Source organism: Oenanthe melanoleuca, chromosome 3 (genome assembly GCF_029582105.1).
Source record: "Oenanthe melanoleuca isolate GR-GAL-2019-014 chromosome 3, OMel1.0, whole genome shotgun sequence".
Classification (NCBI taxonomy): domain Eukaryota; kingdom Metazoa; phylum Chordata; class Aves; order Passeriformes; family Muscicapidae; genus Oenanthe; species Oenanthe melanoleuca.
In genome coordinates this window covers 73766902-73780337 of record NC_079336.1, presented here as the reverse complement: position 1 = coordinate 73780337, position 13436 = coordinate 73766902, and the positions used below count along the sequence as shown (strand labels likewise).

The window sequence follows — 13436 nt, the reverse complement described above, 5'->3', positions numbered from 1 at the left end:
TGTTCTCATCTTCAATAAAGGACTATGAAAGAGGTAAAACTGTCCCCCCCAGCTTGCTGTGTGCTTCACTTTGCAGTATAACAGAAGTATCTGAGTAACCTGTGTCCTCACTTGCCTTGTTTTAGGTGTCCTTGAACACAAAGAGGAACTGTGGACAGCTCTAAGGAGTCAGGATAGAGGTGACAAACTTACCAGTTTGTTCTTGCCGACCAAAAGAAAACCCACTCACTACATATTAGCTTTTTATACTTTTATTTTTGTATAAACAAACATTAAAGACTAATTTTATTAAGGCAGTTGTAGAACATACAATTGCTTGTGGGGATGAGGGGCAAACACTTTTAGTTCTTTTAATACAGTGAACTGGACAAGTTTAACTTTGGCAAGGACCATTAAACTTTCTCTGTTTGTCAGTGAGTGCTGGAAGGGTCTCAGTGGTGTGCCAGGACTTGCACGAGTGCTTAGGAGGATGGGTCCAGGACTGGCCTGTTTGGTCCTCAGCCTGTTCTAGGAATTGGTCCCAGGGAAATGGGTATGAAATCATCTCTGCACTCTTTCAGAAGTATTTACTTGTTTGGTGCTTTCCTCTGGGAGAAGGGCACTGCACACAGTTGGAGGGGAAAGGACTAAGATTCATAAGGAATGCCAAATGTCTTTATTACTCCATGTTAAATCTGTGGCTCTCAGAAGGCAGAACAGCCTCTGTCACTCCAGGAGTATGTTTTTGCTGCTCAAGTAAAGGCTACTGTGTCTGCCAGGTAATGTTTACAGTAAAATGCTACCCTGGAGAGCCTTTCTCCCCTCACACCCATTTTCCAGCTCTTGTGTACAGTGTCTTCAGGTCTGGCCTGTTGATGTGCCTGATCATTACTACAGGATGCAATGCTCAGTTTTGCACTGTTAAGAGTGTTACAGCAAATCGAGTTCAGGGCATGTGCTTTATTAAATAACTTTGTAAATATTTTCTACTCTTGGGCTATAAAAACTGTATCTGAGACCATGAACCCCCTGTGTTCAGGACACTGCATGACCTATTCCTGAAAGCTTCCTGAAAGCATAGGGAATGTATGTGTACATAAGATGTGTGAGGCAAAAAACCCCCCCAAAGCAGTCTCTCACACTTCACATGGCTTATTCCTTCCTTCATGTTGTAAATTCTACTGCCTCCACTATCCCTGAACTTCACTTATTGCTCCATGCTAAAAGCACTACTTCACCTGCTTTTTGATGCTGCATATTAAAAAGGTGAGTTTCTCGATTTTCTGATGTACTGAATAGCAAATACGTATTTCATGGAATGATTCAGTGTTGTATTAGCCTGTTTCTTCTGGCCTCAGTTTTATCATATGAAAAGAGCAATGTTTTTATACCAGCTGCTAGAGTAAGACTTCTCACTTTCTTCACTAGAGACTGTCATGGTTTAGCCCTGTGCGAGTGAAAACGGACTGTCTTTGAAAGTGTCAGTCAACCTCCACTGCTCAGTGTCAGGATCTGTACTTTAAAAAACTGGGAATTTTTTCCAGTCATATTTGCTGTTAGTTAAGGAACCCTCGTTTCCTTTTTTCCCTGCATTAAACAAGTTATTTCTAGTAACCTGCAGATCCTTAACTCTGGAAGTTTAAAAACAGGAAGCGGCTGCCCTGAAATCAGTAGCAAGGATATCAGAGCAACCCACTTTCCTCAGAGCTTGACTCTAGCTTTATTTAATTCAGAAGGATGTAAAATCAAGACAGACATAAAAAATCAGCCATACCCACTGTCCCAGGTCTCTCTTCTAGTTCCCCCTCCTCCCCAGAAGGAAATAATTTATTTACTATTACTTCAGGCTGACCGTTATGAGGCACCAAATAAAGTAATTTATCAGAAAAGACAGACAAGCAGATTAATTAGGATCACAACAGTATGGGTGTGGGGCACACTTTGCATTATTTCACTACACCATGCCCAGTTATTTTCTTTCCACAACTGTTAGGATGGCATGGAATTTTAAGTAGCATTTAGAGCCAAAAAGAATTTCACTAACTCAGTTTTTCCAAACTAAAAATGACATTTACTCTGAAGAATTGCAGGTTTGAGCTATCCCTCAGATGTATGGCCTGAGGAAAGAGAGGGCAGTGGGTAACTTAGCTCTGCTCAGGCCACAAGGCCAAATTCTGATCCAGGTGATGCTACTGCCAGGCTCCGATGTCTGGATGTCCAGGGGGGGTCTGGCTGAAGTTTTGAAGGGCCCATGTAGTGCACACTGTGGGAATAAGTCCTAGATGTACAAAAACTCTACTGCAGTTCTGCCAGTTCAGCAGAGCTGCTTCAGTCCAATACTGCTATAACCAAGCACAGCATCCTGCTGTGCTGTATTTAAACACTGACAGATTATGGTTGTTAAACTGTGTGATCTACACAACTATCAAGTTTAATCATCTTGTAACAATCTTCTGACATTAAAGCCTGCACCTCTGGTTAGTTTCCAGGTAGAGTCTCTTCATACAAACACACTGGAATTTTTTTTTCTTCAAAACTTAAGACACTTCTTAGGAAAACAAACCAACCACTCATGTGCATACCTGTTGTTGAGAGTATATGAAGGAGTGCATCTTTCCAGCATGTCATCCAGCCCAAATCCCAGAGAAAACAACAGGAGCACAAATTCAGATATGCACGGCAATTACTCATCCTCTGATCTCACTTGAAAGACTGTGATATGCACTTAAGAGTTTTCAGCAGTTGCATCTGTTCCCTTTGGATTGAAGCAGTCTCTGAAGGTGCTACTTTTGTTTCTTGTTGCCTTTTTGTTGCTTGCTGTCATTGTTGCCATAGGTGGAGCCCTTGTTAATTTCTGTAACTCCGATCATCCATCTGACACCAACAGAAGCTGCAAAACAAACACAGTTAAAGCTGCTTGAGGCAAGGACTGAAGATCCGTGCTGGTGTAGCATCAGGAAAGAGACCTTGGATGAAAGGTGCATTTGATGCTCCCACACCTCCACATCAACTTATTTGCCTATGGCATCTCATGAAGGAAGAGCCTGAGGCTGGACACGTCCCCTCCAAGCAGCAGGGAAGAGGCTACAAGGAACCAGGATGGGTAAGAGGCACAGGTGTGCACAGCCCTGTGTGCCAGGGAAGGGAATCCTGCTGGCTTTCAACAGCCTCACGTCTGGAAGAGCACAAGCAAGCACAAGGGAACTTCAGATCTTGATAAACCAAAGAAATATAAGTTGTGGCATTTGCTAATCATAGCCCATAAAAAAGTTGAATGCAACTTAACCTAAACTCCTTCCCTCACAATTTTAGTTTCTTTGTAGAGGGCTCAGCTGCCCAGAATCTATTATTCCTCAAGCTTCTGCTCAGCTACTGTACACATTCAGAACTGCCATGCTTCTTTCAGGCCTAAAACCTATTAGGAAGTCACAAACATCTTCCCTCTGCTCAGAATGCTTTCCAGAAAAAAAGAATCTAAACCAAGAAAAAAAAAAAAAAAAACAAAAAAAAAACCAACACGAAAACAAGAAAGCCACAAACCTCCCCTAAGCCTCCAAATCCCACTGTCTTTCTGATTGATGGTGAAAAGGTCCAGTAAGGTGAAGTGCTCTAAATGTCTCATTCCCATCAGTCTTTACTTCTCTGGACAAATTCTCACCAGTCAGAGGAGTCTTTATGGTTAAGTCAGTGCCTGAGATCACCAAGAGAATCCAGAGGTTTCATCCCACTACCGGGCATCCCTTGTGGACCGCAGGGCTGATAAAACACTGTGTCCTTTGCTGCTGTGTCCTTTGCTGCTCTTTAGCACTGGAAGGGGAGGGGCTGTCAGCTGTAAACAGTGCTGCCCTGTGCTTTACCAGCTGCTACTTGGCACAACAACATCAGCCACAAAGAGCCATCTCTACAGACTCCTGCTGTGTAGTCTGACAGTAAATTGAGAGTTTTTAGAGTGCAAGTGGTAACTGGATACCAGGGATGAGTCACATGTGATGGACACTGGGAAGTTGGTCTGCCCATGGGCCTGCCCTCAGGTCTTGTGGATGCCAGGAAAGCAGGGCCCTCCATAGGCAGTGAACAGTCCAGAAAGGGAGCTGGCTCTGAGGGCACTCACTGTCACTTACACTCCACTGACAGCCCCGTGAATAGAAACACACACCACTGAGACAGACAAAGGGCTTCACTCACAGACAGACAAGAAAGAAAGAAAACCATCTCTGACATTTAACTGGCCATGAGCTGGGGAACACAAGAGAAAGATCCAACATCTAGCCTGCAGTCTGGGATCATAACATAATAGTAAGCATGAAATCATTAAGATTTTAACCACAAGGGATAGAAACAGCATCTGGAGATGACACAGCAAAAATAAGAGCAGCTGTTACAGCAGACACACATCATATTGGGGATTTCATCCAGTTCCAAGAATGCCTGCACACAAAAAACTAGTTCAGAAGTTCAGATGTCTTTTTTTCATCCTTTGCTCCTTGGCAAAGGGAGCCACTGCCACAGCCTTCTATCCCCATTTCACCCTGTAGCCCTCAGCACCCTGGGGGAAGGTGGGGTGCAAGGAGAAGAGGACTACTGTGTTTGCCAAGCATGTGGAAGCAAAGTGGGGTAAGGCTGGGCTGCCTCACTGTTCTGTCCCTGCACTGCCCCCCTGCCACAGCTCTCCTGGAGCCTCAGGGCAGACCTGAGCACCATCACATTTAAGGATTCATTCACTCATTTTTTTACACACAGCTGTAGTAAGGGGCACTTCAGGGTTTTTACTTCAAGAAAGGGGAGAAAGGGAGATCAAACAGAAACTAATCAGCAGTGCCTAACTTTATAGCTCTGAGGGCTTAAGACCACCTTGAGAAGTGCATGAGAGAAGCTATTGGCTGAAGCATCCCTGTGCTACTCCACAGCAAGCTCAGGTAACTGAGCTCCTACATCTTTGTGCCCACCATTACTCAGCATCCAAAAAATGCAGGAGGTTGCTGAGGACCTGCTCTGCCTGCTGGAGTGCCAGAGGCCCAAGGAAGGCTGAGCTGACACCACCAAGAGAGCCAATAGTGTAATCTCTTTCTTGGAACACATTTTAGCTCCAAGAAAACTACCACCTCCACATGTAGTATCTCATCCCTCAGCAAAACCTTAGCTCAAAAGCATTTCCACGTTTTCTCTTACAGCTCAGGATTTTTTCTCATCTGTTACCCTGCCTTTATACCACAGAGCAAGTGCTATAAGCAGCACAGCAGGCAGGGGCATAAAAATTTCCCACATATAGTTTGCACTTGAGTTAAATAGGTTATGCACTGAAATGAAGATTTGTACAACTGAAGACTGTATGAATGGTAGGCATTTCCACTGACGGCCTGTCCTTTCCCTATGAAGGAGAAGAAACAAGCAACAGACTCGCACAAAAAAAGCAAACAACTCACCCCAAGTCCCCCTGTTTCTAGGCACCAGGCTAAAAGGCCAGACTATTTGGCAGCTCCATCAAAAGGCAGAATCAACACAGGCATGATCCTGCACATGGTTTGTGTCCTGCTGTAAAACTTGCAGCAGCTCTGCTGGCTTGTCCCCTCCTCACCATCCATTCATCTCAGCCTGCAGGCATCGCCAGCCTTGCTGCCCAGGTCACACTGTGCTCAAGCCCTGTGCTCCACACTCTGGGCACTGCAATGTCCCCAGGTCTGCAGTGTGGTCCCCCACACACTGTGCACAGCACACACACAGCAGCCCCCTTGGAATCCGAGCTGGCTCTGCCCTTCTCCCGCCTACAACTGATACATGGCTGCTGGCCCCGTGCCATCAGCCCAGATGCCACCCTGCTTTTAGCATTAAACATGGAATAGCTGCTGCTCCCTTCAAAAACCCTCTCATCTTTTGCATACATTCCCCTTTTAACTGCTGTTGACAGCTTTACAATAAATTACTTCTAGAGCACGAAGGGTGGGTGTCCTCCTTAACATGAGTTATCAAAACATGAAAGACAACCCAACATTTGGTTCTTTGAAGCCAAATGAGACTGGGGAAGAAGGAGGAGGAAAAAAAAGAAGTTGCTGTCAAATACAGAGACTGACATTTGACAGACATGCTCGCTACTTCAGCACCAAAATATCAGCACCAAATTTTAAATAGTTGTTGTGAGCTAAGTACCTAAATCTCTTGCCATGTGTCCTGTGAAACTAAAGCTGGTTTTCAAAACACTTTTGTCCCTCAAACTACTTGAGCATTTATCCTCTGGAGCAGTAACTGCCTTGTAGTACTATTCAAGTAGTGTCACAAAGGGCTCCCAGTCCCAGGCCAGCAGTAAGGTACAAGCACACTGTGATGACTGCTGGGAGTATAAACAGCCAAGCTGCTGCACAGCAAAGCACAAGGGGACAGCATCCACAGTACAAAGAAATGTCATTTATTTAGAGCTTAAAGAGTTTGAGCTGAACCAAGCAGAGCTGTACATACATTGGTTATTCATCCTCAGATCTCAGAGTCAGGGTGTGAAGGATTACCCTCCTTCCAGTCCAGCTCGAGTGCAGCATTGTTCTTAGAGCTCTTTCCACCTGAACACTCAGTTACTTACAAGCCAGTCAGTGTTTTACTGGAGAGCACAATAAGCAGAAATTATGCAAAGGAAAAATGACAATCTAGAAATAATGCAGAGGGTACCAGGTAAAAGGACCTCCTAGTTACTCAGCCCTATTACAAAAGGTTTATTTTGTGCTTATCTGCACCTGTATCAGGTATTGAAGCCCACCCCCAAAACCACCAATTAATTATAATAGGCTATTAGGGACTGCAGTAAAGTTCCTGATTCTGGAGTATCAGGTGACCTGTCAAAGTGCCATAGAAAAAAACCAAACCACTACCCGTGTGTTTCAGGTACAAATAGTGAGAAAAGGTCTGCTAGGAGCAATGGGAACAGCTGATTTTGTCATCTGATAAATCCCTCCATTCTACAGAAAAACCTTCCTTTTACACTGCTAAACCACCATGCACCAGTTAGAACATCCACTGTAAAGACAGCAAACACAGTCCTCCCTGCTTTGCTACCAACTGGCTGTGCTGGGCAGACAGTCCCAGCTGCCACCAAGAGCCACAACCTCCAGGCTGTGTTTGTGTCATGCTCCACTGTCTCCCAGCCACTGCAGGAGTCACTCTGGAGCCCTTGCCTAAAGCTAAAGACAAACTGCAGAGTAAAACACTGCTTGCTCCTCTGTCAATAGATGGCTGCACCACATCCAGAACACTTGTGACAGAGATCCCCCTTAGGATACAGGACACAGTTAGGGGAGAATGGCCTTGCTACAGAAACTCAGCTGTTGGCTAGGAAAGTCAATATGACAGCTTGGGCTGAGGTTTTTCCTGCTTCCACAGAAAGAGACCAGTCATTCCCAACCAGCAGTAACACAGGTTTCAAAGGAATATGGTAAAACAGAAACAGACTGTTACATGCTAAGGTAACTGTTGCTCTCTTGGCACAAAATGACACATCCAGTTTTAAGTGACCAGAATAAACCAGCTCTGTGTTTTGTTGGTTTGACTAATGGCTGAGCTTTCTTCCACTCGCATGGATTGTCCTCCCTTCACAGCTTCACAGTGCCTGCTGTCTGCTCATAAGTGACATCACCTTTCTCATTCCCTGCTCATTAGCAAGAGGTGGCTGAGTCTGATCAGGCAGCAGCCTCTACCACGGGTCCTTCACTGCAGGGTAAATCCCAGGCAATTGCAGGCACTTTGGGATTGGTAACATCACGTGTGGAATGGGAACTGGGCTGCTGCTGAGCACAGAGGTGCAGCAGAGCAGGCAAAGGGCTCCAAGCTGCACCAGCCCACAGGCAGGGCTGGTGTGTATAGGGCAGCAGAGCACATCACACACCCTCAAGGTGTTCTCTGCTGGGCTTTGGCAGTCTGGGAGCTCACGCACAATGCTGCTGCTCATTCTGGCAGCAGGTGCTGCTCTAGTCTTCTGGCAGCTCCAGCATTACTCTTTGGATTATCACTGCATTCAAGAGATGACTCAGAGCAGCCTGCTTATTAACCTTTCCTTGTGGCAAGAAGCAGAAGAAAGATAAGTGGGGAGTAAGACAGCAAGAAAACGGGAAGAAATGAAAAGGTAGTTCTTGCAGTCTATTCTTGGTAGCATCACAGCATTTTTCCTTTACAGGTTCTTTCTTTCACTTCTTGATAAAGAAAAGATGCGACCTAGGTCACTAATGGGAAGATTTTATTAGGCTTAGGGTGCAAGGTGAGGGCTGTGGTGTCATTCAGCTAAATTATAAAGGGCTAAATCCAAAACCATCACAAATGCTGCAATGCCATGCAGTAAAGCAGCCAGCCCTGAGGTTAAACTCCAGAAACCCTGAATGGTGTGAGGCTCCCTGTGGAGGGTACACAAGGCATGGAGCACTTTAAAATGGCACCCAACCAACCAGTCTGCTGAGTGGAGAAACTGAATTAAGAGGAAAATGCTGAAGGAAAGAGGAGAACTTCAAACCATTTTGCAGTAGCTACGCTTCAGTGCACCATTAGGCCAATATTCCACAATCCAGCGCCAAACAGACTATGCCAGCATTTCTTCCAAGGGCAGAACAAATGTCCTCTTGAGCAAATTGCCAGGCAGCAGCATTTGCAATGGTGTCACACCTTGTCCCACCCACTGCCATTTACCCACTTTGCACAGGAGCACAGGGGAGGCTGATCCACCTTTCTCTGAAAGTGACAGGGATTTGAACCCATTGCCTCCCATTCCTAGCACACCCCAAACACAGTGCTCACTCCACACTCCCATCCTCTCCACTAGTCAGAGAAGGGGAAGGGGGCACTGCTTGTGACTTCCAGCAACTAAGGTGGCTGGAAAAAAAAGTTTTTATGTAGTTGCTGCTCCAAGGAATTCTTATACATTTTACACAAAGCATTTCCAGGGTGACAAGCACCAACAATTTCTCTAGATGAAGACAAGAGCTCAGGATTCCCTTCTTTTTTCCTCTACCCTGCTCACCTAATGTACCATTATGCTGGACGTTATCCTTGCGTGTTTTCCTTCCTCTGGCTCAAAGCACCATGAAGGAAATTTCCTGCCTGCATGCACACACATATGCACACAAACTGTCCCTTCTCCAAGTACCTCTATAAGAAGCATCAACAGGAGCTTAATGCAGCATTTGTTCATTTTTGGTGGGCAGTTTCTGAAAATTCTTTTTCAGAAACTGCCCACCATCAAACTCTTCACAGATGGCTAAAAGGATGTTAGTTAATCTTGATCAATCTAGCTCAAGATTCAGACTTCTGAGAATGCCAAGAAATTATGTGCTAGGAAAAATTTCCTAGGTAGAGAGCAATGATCCACTTCTGAGATGCTCCACATTTTCCAATCTCCTCTGTGTTGCTATTCTGGACGTGGCTTTTAAAGCCAGCTCTGTATCCAAGCTCTCTCAGTGCCAGGAAGACTGTGAAGTTCTGTTTCTTTTTCCAAGGTTGTTTGTAATAACACAGATGTGAAGGTGATGAAGTCATGAATACCATGACAGTCAGTGCAATCACAGAAAGTATTTGCTTTAAAATGTATGGCTTATTCTGGATGGGAACTTATTCTTCAAACCAGCACTCAATCACAGCCACCCAGATATGATGTGATTTGCTAAACTGACCTGGTTCCTGCTTCCATGAAGAACACCAAAGAAGATCTTCCCTTTCTTTGGGGCAGCTCCTTGTTTTGTTTTCCTTCCTCCTCTTAAATATCATACTAGTTGAAATACAAACCAAGGCAGCTCAGAACTGCCACAGGAACTGTAGGAAGTACCTGTGACAGTCCATGCTGCATAAATCACAACAGGCTGTGCTTAAATCACGAGTTCATGGATTACCAGTGCATGAAACCTCAGATTATGATTGGAAAACATTCTCAAATGAATAAATTATCCTTGTGCTGCTCTTCTAAGCACTTAAAGTAGAACACAGCAACACACAACACAAGAAAAGAAAGCCTTTTGTAGGCAACCCACTGTGAAGTCACTGAATTCTACAGAAAGAGAAAAATTTCTATGAAGCTCTTATAAAAAAAGGACAATTATAAATTAGTAAACAAAAAAGAATCTTTTTAACCCTAGTCCAGGCTAGAGTGGACATATTAGATGGGTTGTTTCATCATGGTTTCATCATGGTTGAATTTGAAAATCATCTTTATATTTAGCAAATATCAGAAAATCCTATTGGACAGTTACCTTGTAAGTAATCTTTTTGTATCAGAAAACTTACCTATTATAATGACAAATGCAAAACTAGCCAGTGTCAGTGATGATCCACTGTTGATCATGTTGATGAGTAGCTTGAACAAAGGATATAGCAGTAATAAGGCCCAGAAAAGCCAGTTCAAAAGTGTCCATGGTCGACGGGGTGGAACTGTAGGGACTGCTGGGTAGGTTCCTGTGCGGTAATACTCTTCCTGGAATGCATCCTAGGGGAACAAAGAGGGCAACAATTAAACCCCCATTTGCCAACAAAACTAGCCATTCCTGGCTTTGATCTTCCTCCTTCTGCAGGCTTGTAACCACAGGGGAAGATCAAAGACCAGCTGATGGCTGGAAAGCTTGTACTTTGAAGTCAATTAACAAAGAGTAAAAAAAAAAAAAAAAACAGAAAAAAAGAAAAAAAAGAAAAAAAAAAGGAAAAAAAAAGAAAAAAAAGAAAGGAGGAGTATACACTGATGTGTGAATACTTTCTTTCTCACAGCAGCCTGAAAAATGCCACACCTGTATAGCAGCCTAGGAAAACTGGAGGTGTGATGGGATGTACACTCCTGCAGCAGTGCAGACATCACTGCTGAACCTCCTGCAGGAGCCACAGCCACTGCCCAAGCACTGCAGGTAAGCCAGGGAAGTGGCTGGGCTCCATACTCAGCAGCATCCTCTGTCCCCTCTTGTTTTCTCCAACTGCTGCTCTCAAATAGCACCCACAAAGCTGTCAGAAAAGGTGACCAGGCACCATTTTGTCCCACACTCTGAAGCACCACCTCCTCCTGTCTTAGTCCCGTGGCCATAGTCTTGTTCACCTTGCTCCTATGACACTTGTAGGAGGCTTGGGCACTGAACCTCCCTACAGGCAGTTTAGTGTGCAAACAGTACAAAATCTCTCACTGGCTTTGAGCAAATGACTCAACCTTTAAGGAGGATAATGGAGTGGGGGTTGTTCATTTCTGTTTTGTAGCATCTGTTTTTTAAAGCAAAGGAGACTTTGAATTTAGTACCTTCTTCTACAGCCCACATGGGTGATTAGCATTGCCTTTACTGATCTCCCGTGAGTGGGGAAAAACTCCCCTCCCTCCTTGTTCAAAAGCAAAGGTTATTAATCTATTATCTATTTATCTGTGTTATCACAAGAAATGGTTAATTAATGAAGTCAGCATTACACTGACATAAAAAAACCCTTAATTTAATCAGAATGAAGTATGGTTTTTTTTAAAGAAAGGATTTTTGGTTTCTATAAATTCTAGGAAAGCCAAGACTAATCAAACAGAAGAATTTTTTTTCTACTATGCTATGATTTTCACTTACACTCCAGCTGACACAAAAAATTATTTGCTTAATTAACGGCAACTTGAGCAATTACAAGCTGTTACCACTTTATCTAATTCAAAGTGAATGTTCAGCTTTTAAGGGATTATGCAGGAATTAAAGCACTATACTCTATTGAGATTACAAAAGTCCTAAGTGTTTGACTCATGTGCTGGATTGTAACAGTGGGATCAATGTGGCCAATTACTGAACCATCTTCAACAGAGTTCACAGCGTATGAAGTTTTCTTCACAGTGCAGTGAAGACTGTTTTGTAACACAGAGCCACTCATCATCAGTAAACTGAATTTACTACATACAGCTAGGTTTCCAATACTGGTATTACCCAGGGAAGTGCAGAATTCCCGGCTATTGCTGGCATTGCCGTTAGAGGGCCTGCTACACCGAGAGCAGGAGCCTTGCTGGAGACAAGCGCAGAGCGGTTTTCTTTATTGGCTCTGCACGGCATGAGGGGCACTGACCACACCTCGAGAGACTTGACACACATGGAAAACAAGTACAAAAGGCAAAACAATGTCAAGGCCAACAGCTCCACCACATTTCTCACTCTTGTGGGGAACAGCTCTTCAGTTAGGATTCCTCACTCTTAATATGTTCATTCACTGCAAAAGGCATCTGTGGGTTCATCTCTCTTGAAAGCTTTTGCAAGGCTGCCTATGATACTCAGAAACAAGCCAGGCTTTTATAGACAATACACCTCACCCTTTCCCAAAATCACCTTACATTAGGTTCCTTTCATTCCTCTGCCTACAGAGCTTCTTTTCAGTTTCTAATAAATTCCATCCATGCAGCTATCACATTCCAACATGGAAACATGCTCTCTCTATTGCCCCCACTGAATTTAAGGTACTTCAGAAGTGAGGGGGAGAGGTAATGCAGAGAGGAAAAATCAGAGAACATCATCTCCTCCTGAGAGGCTAACTGGATTCTTCCTTCCTGTTCCCACCAGGAGGTCTGACAGCAGAGGTAGTCTGTGGCCCTTTTGTGAGGAAGCCCACAAAGAATGAGTATCCAAAAATATATCCTTTGTTCCCAAACACTGGAGTTCTGCACAATTCTCCTCTTCAGTTAGGCTTTGCTGATTCCCTAGGACATTCCTGTACATATTTTCAGGCCCTGTTTTCCAGGCTTTTCTTATAAGCAAGAAGAATCAGAAGCTTGCTCTCTTTTTAGTGGAAATTAATATTCTCAAGCAGAACTTCTGCTTCAGGCACTGAGGCTTTAAGGAGGTAAAAAAAGAAAACAAACATGCAAGGACTAGCAGAGTTGTGACTACTTTATATTACCTCTTCAGACCTGCCAAAAAAGATCCTCAACCCAGTCCCTGTATAAGTCAAAGGGAGACTTTCTAGCAATGGCAGTTAAAAAGAAAAGGCAATGTACAACCCAAATTGAACTTCTTTTGTAATCTGGAACTAACTGATACAGTGCTGGCCATATGTGGAAGGATAAAATCTACCCCATCCTGGTGAGGAAGAAGCATATGGACATGCTATTTACTGGAAGCCTGGAAAAGGAAGGAGAACAATGTTTGGTTTAGAGCAGCAGCACAATGCCACTGTTTATCTGGCAGGACTCTGTTCAACTGCATTTGTAGCAGTGACTAAGCCAAAAAAATGAAGTGATAAGTAGCAAGAACATAAACATGACAGGCTCCTAGGGAGAAGAATCTCACATTGAGGTACATGTAGGTGACATCAGACAAGGAGGTAAAAAACAACAGAATAAGCTTTTCTCAAAGACCCTCACTCCTTTAATAATATCAATATGGGGAAATAAATAAATTTTAAAAAATTTTCATGCCCCTCCACCTAATGTGCAGTAACTGCTGATTTCATTACTCACTCCAACAGCTCTACAATCCTGGGCCATCTTGAGTGCACAGGCCTTGACCCCTGTG

The 13436-nt window shown here is 43.9% G+C and overlaps 1 protein-coding gene across 2 annotated transcripts in view; it reads right to left on the bottom strand.

Annotated features, from left to right (window-relative positions):
- Positions 1–235: 235 nt before the first annotated feature.
- The window catches only part of AGPAT4 (1-acylglycerol-3-phosphate O-acyltransferase 4), a 70493-nt gene continuing 57292 nt past the window's right edge, over positions 236–13436 (bottom strand). For both annotated transcript variants that reach the window (XM_056487191.1, XM_056487192.1), the window contains 2 exons: positions 10222–10420; positions 236–2869 (listed from right to left, as the gene is read on the bottom strand). In XM_056487191.1, coding sequence (XP_056343166.1) covers positions 2763–2869; positions 10222–10420 — 306 coding nt within the window. In that variant the 3' untranslated portion in view covers positions 236–2762. The remainder of the gene's footprint in view (positions 2870–10221; positions 10421–13436) is intronic.